The 12,500-nt window shown below is 44.1% G+C and overlaps 1 protein-coding gene and 1 long non-coding RNA gene across 2 annotated transcripts in view; both read left to right on the plus strand.

Annotated features, from left to right (window-relative positions):
- The window catches only part of LOC124024162, a 12,947-nt gene extending 7,273 nt beyond the window's left edge, over positions 1-5,674 (plus strand). The window contains exon 3 of the long non-coding RNA XR_006836956.1: positions 5,586-5,674. This is a non-coding gene — a long non-coding RNA (uncharacterized LOC124024162). The remainder of the gene's footprint in view (positions 1-5,585) is intronic.
- Positions 5,675-5,690: 16 nt separating this feature from the next.
- LOC124024161 (kinesin-like protein KIF13A) overlaps positions 5,691-12,500 on the plus strand; it is a 40,275-nt gene continuing 33,465 nt past the window's right edge. Inside the window, exons 1-2 of the mRNA XM_046338153.1 lie at positions 5,691-5,770; positions 9,524-9,611. Of these exons, the coding sequence (XP_046194109.1) occupies positions 5,724-5,770; positions 9,524-9,611 (135 nt within the window). The 5' untranslated portion in view covers positions 5,691-5,723. The remainder of the gene's footprint in view (positions 5,771-9,523; positions 9,612-12,500) is intronic.

Consider the following 12,500-nt stretch of genomic DNA (forward strand, 5'->3'; position numbering starts at 1 on the left):
CTGAGCAATCGGGGAGAAGTGCCTTGGTCGGGAGGTGACCAAGAACCCGATGGTCACTCTGACAGAGCTCATGACTGATTAAATTCTTACTGCAGGTAGAGTGGCCAAAAGAAAGCCACTCCTCAGTAAAAGGCACATGACAGCTCACTTGGAGTTTGCCAAAAGGCACCTAAAGGACTCTCAGACCATGAGAAGTAAGATTCTCTGGTCTGATGAAACCACGATTGAATTCTTTGGCCTAAATACCAAGCGTCACATCTGGAGGAAACCTGGCACCATCCCTACGGTGAAGCATGGTGGTGGCAGCATTATGCTGTGGGGATGTTCTTCAGCGGCAGGGACTTGGAGACTAGTCAGGATCGAAGGAAAGATGAACGGAGCAAAGTACAGAGAGATCCTTGATGAAAAGCTGTTTCAGAGCACTCAGACCTCAGACTGGGGCGAAGGTTCACCTTCCAACAGGACAACGACCCTAAACACACAGTCAAGACAACGCAGGAGTGGCTTCGGGACAAGTCTCAGAGTTTCCTTGAATGGCCCAGCCAGAGCTCTGACTTGAACCTGATCTAACATCTCTGGAGAGACGTGAAAATAGCTGTGCAGCAACACTCCCCATCCAACCTGACAGAGCTTGAGAGGATCTGCAGAGAATAATGGGAGAATCTCCCCAAATACAGGTGTGTCAAGCTTGTAGCGTCATACCCAAGAAGACTCGAGGCTGTAATCACTGCCAAAGGTGCTTCAACAAAGTACTGAGTAAAGGGTCTGAATACTTATGTACATGTGTTATTTCAGTTTTTATATTTAATAGATTGCACAAATGTCTAAAAACCTGTGTGGGTATTGTGTGTAGATTGATGAGGGTAAAAAAACAATGTAATCCATTTTAGAATACGGCTGTAACGTAGCAGAATGTGGAAAAGGGGGAGGGGTCAGAATGCTCTGTAGATACATTTGACCGTCATGTTTCTCGGTTTACATGTTAATTTGCATAATTTAGTGGAATTAAATTAGCGTGTGTATTTTGGTTAGTTGTCATGCATCACACGCACCACCCATCACTTTCATTCTTTGAAACCTAAATGTTTTACTTCGTTTTACTTATGAGGCTTGTCTTACCTTGCTTCAAATTAGCATACACTCCTTGACAAGAAAGGTGCTCTTTAGAACCTAAAAGGGTTCTTTGGCTCTCCCCATAGGAGAACCCTATGAAGAACTATATTTGGTTCCAGGCAGAACCCTTTTGGGTTCCATGTATAAACCTTTGCATAGAGGGTTCTACATGGAACCAAAAGGGGTTGACCAGGAACCAAAAAAGGTTCTACCTGGAGCCAAAAAGGGTTCTCGTATGGGGACAGCCGAAGAACACATTTGGAACCCTTTTTTCCAAGAGTGTATTAGGTCAAATCAGACCACAGAAACGTGGAGGAAATGATTTTATAAAGACTACGTAGGTGGCGCCTGAGTTTCATGTTTGGAGTCCTACCATTTCTACCAATCTGTGGGCCAGTAATGAGTTTCATATGCACATTTTTCGTGGAACAGTTTCATTTCAATAATATCGTTTTAGTTTAGAAAAATCATTGTCACATCGTTAAACATAATAATCAGACTTTAATTTATACAAATAAAAATCTAAAAGTAAAAATTCAACCAATGTGAGAGAACAAGCCTCTGCCATATGGACACATTGATTCACCGTGGTCAATTGGCAGCTAAAGAAAGGAGAGCATGGCAGAGATGGAACTCAGAGATCTCCTAAGGAGAGCATGGAACTAAGGAGAGCATGGAACTCAGAGATCTCCTAAGGAGAGCATGGAACTCAGAGATCTCCTAAGGAGAGCATGGAACTCAGAGATCTCCTAAGGAGAGCATGGAACTCAGAGATCTCCTAAGGAGAGCATGGAACTCAGAGCAGGAGAGCATGGAACTCAGAGATCTCCTAAGGAGAGCATGGAACCAGAGATGGAGAGCATGGAACTCAGAGATCTCCTAAGGAGAGCATAGACTTCTAAGGAGAGCATTGTCAAGATCTCCTAAGGAGAGCATGGAAAAGATCTAGCATGGAACTCAGAGATCTCCTAAGGAGAGCAAACTCAGAGATCTCCTAAGGAGAGCAGAATCAGAGATCTCCTAAGGAGAGCATGGAACTCAGAGATAAGGAGATGGAACTCAGAGATCTCCAGCCTATAACTTCCATTGTTCTAAAGCCGACAAATAAGTAGAAGATGTCTTGATGAAAATTCAGGTTCTTTCAATCGCAGTAATCTCTCTACTCAGCCTGTCTGCCTCCCTTTGATCTGTCTTGACTTGAGCTATACTGTAGCTAGTGAAGTACAATGTTGTATCAAATCAATCTACTGGGTCTGGCTCAAACCTGTTGCTAGCAAACGTACAGCATTGTATCAACTAGGCTATTCCGGGCCCTGCACCAGTGAGCTCAGGACAGACAGCTGTTTTTGCACGAGGGAAAAGTGTTCAGGTATTTCATGATGTTTCCATTGGATATATGAGATCCTCGGATCATTATATTTTGGTATTTCACACCGAGGCTTGGTGATTGTGGAGGTGGAGATTGATGGAAAGGTTTTTCAAATACTGTGAGGAACGATTATCGTTTGCAAAAAACAGATTGAAAATGAAATACAAAAATATCTAATTTACATAAGTATTCACACCCATGAGTCAATTCGTGTTAGAATCAGCTTTGGCAGTGATTACAGCTGTGAGTCTTTCTGGGTAAGTCTCCAAGAGCTTTGCACACCTGGATTGAACAATATTTGCACAATATTCTTTATCAAATTCTTCAAGCTCTGTCAAGTTGGTTGTTGATCAATGCTAGACAGCTATTTTCAAGTCTTGCCACATTTTCAAGTCCAAACTGTAACTAGGCCACTCAGGAACATTCCATGTTGTCTTGGTAACCAACTCCAATGTAGATTTGGCCTTGTGTTTTACGTTATTGTCCTGCTGAAAGGTGAATTCATCTCCCAGTGTCTGGTTGAAAACAGACTGAACCAGGTTTCCCTCTAGGATTTTGCCTGTACTTAGCTCTATTCCATTTATTTGTATTGTAAAAAAACTCCCTAGCACCATGCCAATGACAAGCATACACATAACATGATGCAGCCACCACCATGATTGAAAATATGTGGTGGTACTCTGTGATGTGTTGTATTGGATGTGCCCCAAACATAACACTTCGGGACCAGTTTTATTTCAGTGCCTTAGTGCAAACAGGATACATGTTTTGGAATATATTTATTCTGTACAGTCTTCCTCCTTTTCACTCTGTCATTTAAGTTAGTATTGTGGAGTAAGTACAATATTGTTGATCCATCATCCGTTTTCTCCTATCACAGCCATAAAACTCTGTAACTGTTTTAAAGTCACCATTGGCCTCATGGGGTAATCCTGAGCGGTTTCCTTCCTCTCCGGCAGCTGAGTTAGGAAGGACACCTGTGGCCAGCAGCATACCATCCTGCATTCCACTTCTGATGCTATGCAGGGTCCCTGGATGGGAGACCAGATGCTGCTGGAAGTGGTGTTGGAGGGCCAGTAGGAGACACTTTGATCTGGTCTAAAATCAAATATACAAATGCCCCAGGGCAGTGATTTGGGACATTGCCCTGAATAGGTGTCGTCTTTTGGATTGGACGTTTAAACGTGTGTCCTGACTCTCTGTGGTCACTAAAGATCCCATGGCACTTATTGTTAGAGTAGAGGTGTTAACCCTGGTGTCCTGGCTAAATTCCTAATCTGGCCCTCATACCATCACAGTCACCTAATCATCCCAAGCTTACTATTGGCTCATTACTCCTGAATTTATTTAGGCTTGCCATAATAAAGGGGTTGAATATTTATTGACTCAAGACAGTTCATATTTTCATTTTTGATTAATTTGTTAACATCTCTAAAAACATAATTCCACGTTGACATGATGAGGTATTGTGTGTAGGCAAGTGACGACACAATCTAAATTGAATCCATTTTAAATTCACGCTGTAACATAACATTTCTGAAGGCTGAAGTACAAGCTTGTGATTTGAAACAATCCACAGTTATATTTTGAAAAGAAGATAATGATCCTCGATTCCTCTGTGTCTACGTCATGCGCTCTCAGGTGAAGCATTTGAAATCATTTTCTTTTTTTTGTATAGACAGGAGTAATTATAGAATTCTGACAAATGTATTTAAACTCATAGTTGTTGCATCTTAAGATCTCACCTTTTTCTAACGGTGATTTTAATCTCTGTCACATATGAACCACTTTCATCAGGTGAGCCGTTTAGAATGAGGTTTTCTCGCAAATTGCATTTTGGGAAATGTTTGAAAAGGACGTTTTATTGGCCGCTTCACTACAGGAGCTCTCTTCTTAAGAGGCATTACAACCATCTACATGTGATTTCTGTTGTTCTGAGCACCGTGGGTGGTCACCCCCAATGGGTGACGCACCCAATGCATATGGGTCTGGTGAAAATCTTTCTGGTCACGTTTTCCTAACAGAAACCCTGCTGTAGTTCTAAACTGTCTGACTCAGGACCAAACGGTTGTCAGAATCCCTGAACAAACACATTTACAGACATGTTTTCAACACACCTGCAGTGAGCACATCAGATAGTTGCCGTAGAAACCCCCCCAGACTTTGTTGTGGGTCTGTTTGACAAAACCTCTTGGTTCAGATAAGTGCTGGTCCCTTTCTCTGATCTCTACCCTTATTTACTAAACAACACTGTTTCATTTACTAGTTCCTATTCCCTGCTGTTTAATCTCTGCTGTTGTCGCTTCCTGTCTCCCTGTAGGTTCTGCTGTCCAGTCTGTAGAGCTGGTGTGTAAAGGACTGTTGAAGTCTATATGTGTAGCTAAAGGCTCTGCCAGGCTGTTGTCTCTGTCCCTTCCTGTCTCTCCCTGTAGGTTCTGCTGTCCAGTCTGTAGAGCTGGTGTGTAAAGGACTGTTGAAGTCTATATGTGTAGCTAAAGGCTCTGCCAGGCTGTTGTCTCTGTCCCTTCCTGTCTCTCCCTGTAGGTTCTGCTGTCCAGTCTGTAGAGCTGGTGTGTAAAGGACTGTTGAAGTCTATATGTGTAGCTAAAGGCTCTGCCAGGCTGTTGTCTCTGTCCCTTCCTGTCTCTCCCTGTAGGTTCTGCTGTCCAGTCTGTAGAGCTGGTGTGTAAAGGACTGTTGAAGTCTATATGTGTAGCTAAAGGCTCTGCCAGGCTGTTGTCTCTGTCACTTCCTGTCTCTCCCTGTAGGTTCTGCTGTCCAGTCTGTAGAGCTGGTGTGTAAAGGACTGTTGAAGTCTATATGTGTAGCTAAAGGCTCTGCCAGGCTGTTGTCTCTGTCACTTCCTGTCTCTCCCTGTAGGTTCTGCTGTCCAGTCTGTAGAGCTGGTGTGTAAAGGACTGTTGAAGTCTATATGTGTAGCTAAAGGCTCTGCCAGGCTGTTGTCTCTGTCCCTTCCTGTCTCTCCCTGTAGGTTCTGCTGTCCAGTCTGTAGAGCTGGTGTGTAAAGGACTGTTGAAGTCTATATGTGTAACTAAAGGCTCTACTATGCTGTTGTCTCTGTCCCTTCCTGTCCTCTCTGCAGGGTCAGGGAAGTCCTTCTCCATGATGGGGAATAAGAAGGCTCCAGGGCTGATCCCCAGGCTGTGCTGCTCCCTGTTTGAGAGGATCGGCTGTCCAGTCTGACAGCCAGGTTCTCTCCTTCAAGGTGGAGGTCTCCTACATGGAGATATACAACGAGAAGGTCCGTGACCTGCTGGACCCTAAAGGGTGAGTTCAGACGGACGGACGGCTGGACACACGCACAAACACACACACACACACACACACACATGCACGGATATGCACACACACGGGTTGATGTGCAGATGGATGTACACATCTGCACATTTAATACAGTACATACAGTAGGTCTGTTTTAATATAGTACATACAGTAGGTCTGTTTTAATACAGTAGGTCTGTTTTAATACAGTAGGTCTGTTTTAATACAGTACATACAGTAGGTCTGTTTTAATACAGTAGGTCTGTTTTAATACAGTAGGTCTGTTTTAATACAGTACATACAGTAGGTCTGTTTTAATACAGTACATACAGTAGGTCTGTTTTAATACAGTAGGTCTGTTTTAATACAGTAGGTCTGTTTTAAGACAGTAGGTCTGTTTTAAGACAGTACATACAGTAGGTCTGTTTTAATACAGTAGGTCTGTTTTAATACAGTACATACAGTAGGTCTGTTTTAAGACAGTAGGTCTGTTTTAATACAGTACATACAGTAGGTCTGTTTTAATACAGTACATAAAGTAGGTCTGTTTTAATACAGTAGGTCTGTTTTAATACAGTAGGTCTGTTTTAATACAGTAGGTCTGTTTTAAGACAGTACATACAGTAGGTCTGTTTTAATACAGTAGGTCTGTTTTAATACAGTAGGTCTGTTTTAATACAGTACATACAGTAGGTCTGTTTTAATACAGTACATACAGTAGGTCTGTTTTAATACAGTACATACAGTAGGTCTGTTTTAATACAGTACATACAGTAGGTCTGTTTTAATACAGTACATACAGTAGGTCTGTTTTAATACAGTACATACAGTAGGTCTGTTTTAATACAGTAGGTCTGTTTTAATACAGTAGGTCTGTTTTAATACAGTACATACAGTAGGTCTGTTTTAATACAGTAGGTCTGTTTTAATACAGTAGGTCTGTTTTAATACAGTACATACAGTAGGTCTGTTTTAATACAGTACATACAGTAGGTCTTGTGGCATTCTAATGATCTTGGATCCAATTCCAGTCGGTCAGATACCCAATCAGCTCTCTGTGTACAAGCTCTCCTCTTGTTCCCAGTCTATAGGCACGTGTCCATGTACACAATGAAGCTCTGAGACCTTATGTTGGCTGTCAAGGAGGGAGGGCGGTAAAGGCAGGGTTAACTGACTGAGTGTGTATCAGGTACAGCTGTTAGAGAGCAGGGGTGGGTGTGTGTGGACACTGGACAGCCCTAGAGAGGGACAACATTGGAGTCTCTGTCTGTGTTGCTGCAGATGTCTGTGAGAGGAGAAGATATAGCCAAGCCAGTCCCAGCTCCATGGAACTGACCTCTCTGTTATTTCCTGGCTGAGTCCCAAACTCTGTGTATATATCTCTGTATATATCTCTGTATGTATCTCTGTATATCTCTCTCTCTGTGTCTCTCTCTCTCTCTCTCTCTCTCTCTCTCTCTCTGTGTCTCTCTCTCACTCTCTCTGTGTGTCTCTCTCTCTCTCTGTGTCTCTCTCTCTCTCTCTCTCTCTCTCTCTCTGTGTCTCTCTCTCTGTGTGTCATCTCTGTATATCTCTCTGTGTCTCTCTGTTTCTCACTGTCACTGTCTCTCTCTCTGTCCTCACTCTTCTCTCACTGTGTCTCTCTCTCTCTGTCTCTCTCACTCTCTCTCACTGTCTCTAACTGTGTCTCTCTCACTGTGTCTCTCTCTCACACATATCTCTCTCTCTCACACTCTCTCTCTCTCACTGTCTCTCTCACTGTGTGTCTCTCTCTCTCTCTCTCTCTCTCTCTCACGGTCTCTCTCTGTCTCTCGCTCTCTGTGTGTATGTGTTCAATTCAATATAAGGGCTTTATTGGCATGAGAAACATGTGCTTACATTGCCAAAGCAAGTGAAATAGATAATAAACAATACAAAAGTATTTCAAATGTCATATTATGTCTATACAGTGTTGTACTGATGTGCAAATAGTACAAGTACAAAAGGGAAAATAAATGTGTATCTCTGTATATATCTCTGTATGTATCTCTCTGTATCTCTGTATATCTCTGTATATATCTCTGTATATATCTCTGTATATATCTCTGTATGTATCTCTGTATGTATCTCTGTGTGTATCTCTGTGTGTATCTCTGTATATATCTCTGTGTATCTCTGTATATATCTCTGTGTGTATCTCTGTATATATCTGTGTGTATCTCTGTATATATCTCTGTATGTATCTCTGTATGTATCTCTGTATATATCTCTGTGTATCTCTGTCTATATATCTGTGTATCTCTGTATATATCTCTGTATATATCTCTGTTATATCTCTTTGTGTATCTCTGTGTATATCTCTGTGTGTATCTCTGTGTGTATCTCTGTGTATCTCTGTATATATCTCTGTATATATCTCTGTGTGTATCTCTGTATATATCTCTGTGTGTATCTCTGTATATATCTCTGTGTGTATCTCTTTATCTATCTCTGTGTGTATCTCTGTATATATCTCTGTGTGTATCTCTGTATATATCTCTGTGTGTATCTCTGTATATATCTCTGTGTATCTCTGTATCTCTGTATATATCTCTGTGTGTATCTCTGTATATATCTCTGTATATATCTGTGTATCTCTTTATCTATCTCTGTGTGTATCTCTGTATATATCTCTGTGTGTATCTCTGTATCTCTATATATATCTCTGTGTATATATCTCTGTGTGTATCTCTGTGTGTATCTCTGTATATATCTCTGTGTGTATCTCTGTGTGTATCTCTGTATATATCTCTGTGTGTATCTCTGTGTGTATCTCTGTGTGTATCTCTGTATATATCTCTGTGTATCTCAGTGTCTCATCAGTTTGGTTCAACTGTAGGCTGTCCACTCTGAACTTTCCCTGTCTGTCTGTCATCCCCTGTTGTAAACCTAGAGGCAGGCCACACACACACACACACACACTTCCCACTGTCTGTCCTCCCCTGTTGTAAACCTAGAGGCATATCTCACACACACACACACACACACACATCTCACACACACACACACACTCTGTATATACTGTGTGTACTGTATATATCTCTGTATATACACACACACACACATCTCTGTGTGTACACACACACACACACACACACACACACACACACACACACACACACACACACACACACACACACACACACACTGCACCACCTAGTGAAGAACACACACATACACACACACACTGCACCAGCTAGTGGAACATCTAGCAGTCTTCAGTCACAGTGCTTTGTAAAAGGTAATGTTGTCAGATTGGATTATCTTAACGTAGATGGATAGGCAGGTTGTATTCACGTTTCCATAGCTGAGCTGTGTGTCCTGGTGTGGTTGAGTTGTCCTCCATTCAGCCATGTAATCCATGAGATAGTCCATGAGCCTGGGGGGGGGGGTCGGTAATATCGGGGGGAAGGGGGTGTGTGTCACAATGTCTCAAGGGGATTTCCTAGAGTTGTAAAATGTGGGCTATCAGTGCAGCAACAGCAGCCTTCTCTGTTATCACTGTCTCTCTCACCCCTCCATACCCTCCATACCATTCATTTAGCTCAGGTCCTTCTGTAGCTCAGTTGGTAGAGCATGGCGCTTGTAACGCCAGGGTAGTGGGTTCAATCCCCGGGACCACTCATACGTAGAATGTATGCACACATGACTGTAAGTCGCTTTGGATAAAAGCGTCTGCTAAATGGCATATATTATTATATATTTAAAATATGTCTGTGGTTTATCTCTTCCTCTGTCCAGGAGTCGGCAGTCTCTGAAGGTCAGAGAGCACAAGGTTCTGGGTCCGTATGTGGACGGTCTGTCACAACTGGCGGTCACCAACTTTGAGGTGAGTACAGCTCCTTTAGAGACGGGGAGATGGAGTAGGTAGGAGAGTACAGCTCCTTTAGAGACGGGGAGATGGAGTAGGTAGGTGAGTACAGCTCCTTTAGAGACGGGGAGATGGAGTAGGTAGGTGAGTACAGCTCCTTTAGAGACAGTCTGATGGAGTAGGTAGGAGAGTACAGCTCCTTTAGAGACAGGGAGATGGAGTAGGTAGGAGAGTACAGCTCCTTTAGAGACAGGGAGATGGAGTAGGTAGGAGAGTACAGCTCCTTTAGAGACGGGGAGATGGAGTAGGTAGGAGAGTACAGCTCCTTTAGAGACAGGGAGATGGAGTAGGTAGGAGAGTACAGCTCCTTTAGAGACAGGGAGATGGAGTAGGTAGGAGAGTACAGCTCCTTTAGAGACGGGGAGATGGAGTAGGTAGGAGAGTACAGCTCCTTTAGAGACAGGGAGATGGAGTAGGTAGGAGAGTACAGCTCCTTTAGAGAGATGGAGTAGGTAGGTGAGTACAGCTCCTTTAGAGACGGGGAGATGGAGTAGGTAGGAGAGTACAGCTCCTTTAGAGACAGGGAGATGGAGTAGGTAGGTGAGTACAGCTCCTTTAGAGACAGTCTGATGGAGTAGGTAGGAGAGTACAGCTCCTTTAGAGACGGGGAGATGGAGTAGGTAGGTGAGTACAGCTCCTTTAGAGAGATGGAGTAGGTAGGTGAGTACAGCTCCTTTAGAGACAGGGAGATGGAGTAGGTAGGAGAGTACAGCTCCTTTAGAGACGGGGAGATGGAGTAGGTAGGAGAGTACAGCTCCTTTAGAGACGGGGAGATGGAGTAGGTAGGAGAGTACAGCTCCTTTAGAGACGGGGAGATGGAGTAGGTAGGTGAGTACAGCTCCTTTAGAGACGGGGAGATGGAGTAGGTAGGAGAGTACAGCTCCTTTAGAGACGGGGAGATGGAGTAGGTAGGAGAGTACAGCTCCTTTAGAGACGGGGAGATGGAGTAGGTAGGAGAGTACAGCTCCTTTAGAGACGGGGAGATGGAGTAGGTAGGAGAGTACAGCTCCTTTAGAGACGGGGAGATGGAGTAGGTAGGAGAGTACAGCTCCTTTAGAGATAGGGAGATGGAGTAGGTAGGAGAGTACAGCTCCTTTAGAGAGATGGAGTAGGTAGGTGAGTACAGCTCCTTTAGAGACGGGGAGATGGAGTAGGTAGGAGAGTACAGCTCCTTTAGAGACAGGGAGATGGAGTAGGTAGGTGAGTACAGCTCCTTTAGAGACAGTCTGATGGAGTAGGTAGGAGAGTACAGCTCCTTTAGAGACGGGGAGATGGAGTAGGTAGGTGAGTACAGCTCCTTTAGAGAGATGGAGTAGGTAGGTGAGTACAGCTCCTTTAGAGACAGGGAGATGGAGTAGGTAGGAGAGTACAGCTCCTTTAGAGACGGGGAGATGGAGTAGGTAGGAGAGTACAGCTCCTTTAGAGACAGGGAGATGGAGTAGGTAGGAGAGTACAGCTCCTTTAGAGACGGGGAGATGGAGTAGGTAGGAGAGTACAGCTCCTTTAGAGACGGGAGATGGAGTAGGTAGGAGAGTACAGCTCCTTTAGAGACAGGGAGATGGAGTAGGTAGGAGAGTACAGCTCCTTTAGAGACGGGGAGATGGAGTAGGTAGGTGAGTACAGCTCCTTTAGAGACGGGGAGATGGAGTAGGTAGGAGAGTACAGCTCCTTTAGAGACAGGGAGATGGAGTAGGTAGGAGAGTACAGCTCCTTTAGAGACAGGGAGATGGAGTAGGTAGGAGAGTACAGCTCCTTTAGAGACAGGGAGATGGAGTAGGTAGGAGAGTACAGCTCCTTTAGAGAGATGGAGTAGGTAGGTGAGTACAGCTCCTTTAGAGACGGGGAGATGGAGTAGGTAGGAGAGTACAGCTCCTTTAGAGACAGGGAGATGGAGTAGGTAGGAGAGTACAGCTCCTTTAGAGACGGGGAGATGGAGTAGGTAGGTGAGTACAGCTCCTTTAGAGACAGTCTGATGGAGTAGGTAGGAGAGTACAGCTCCTTTAGAGACGGGGAGATGGAGTAGGTAGGTGAGTACAGCTCCTTTAGAGAGATGGAGTAGGTAGGTGAGTACAGCTCCTTTAGAGACAGGGAGATGGAGTAGGTAGGAGAGTACAGCTCCTTTAGAGACGGGGAGATGGAGTAGGTAGTAGAGTACAGCTCCTTTAGAGACAGGGAGATGGAGTAGGTAGGAGAGTACAGCTCCTTTAGAGACAGGGAGATGGAGTAGGTAGGAGAGTACAGCTCCTTTAGAGAGATGGAGTAGGTAGGTGAGTACAGCTCCTTTAGAGACGGGGAGATGGAGTAGGTAGGAGAGTACAGCTCCTTTAGAGACAGGGAGATGGAGTAGGTAGGTGAGTACAGCTCCTTTAGAGACAGTCTGATGGAGTAGGTAGGAGAGTACAGCTCCTTTAGAGACGGGGAGATGGAGTAGGTAGGTGAGTACAGCTCCTTTAGAGAGATGGAGTAGGTAGGTGAGTACAGCTCCTTTAGAGACAGGGAGATGGAGTAGGTAGGAGAGTACAGCTCCTTTAGAGACGGGGAGATGGAGTAGGTAGGAGAGTACAGCTCCTTTAGAGACGGGGAGATGGAGTAGGTAGGAGAGTACAGCTCCTTTAGAGACAGGGAGAGAACGGGCCTTTACCATAGAGAACGGGCCATTACCATAGAGAACTGTGTATTACCATAGAGAACGGGCCATTACATTTACATTTAAGTCATTTAGCAGACGCTCTTATCCAGAGCGACTTACAAATTGGTGCATTCACCTTATGACATCCAGTGGAACAGTCACTTTACAATAGTGCATCTAAATCTTAAAGGTGGGGGGTGAGAGGGATTACTTATCCT

This window comes from Oncorhynchus gorbuscha, unplaced genomic scaffold, assembly GCF_021184085.1.
Source record: "Oncorhynchus gorbuscha isolate QuinsamMale2020 ecotype Even-year unplaced genomic scaffold, OgorEven_v1.0 Un_scaffold_1753, whole genome shotgun sequence".
Taxonomy (NCBI): Eukaryota; Metazoa; Chordata; class Actinopteri; order Salmoniformes; family Salmonidae; genus Oncorhynchus; species Oncorhynchus gorbuscha.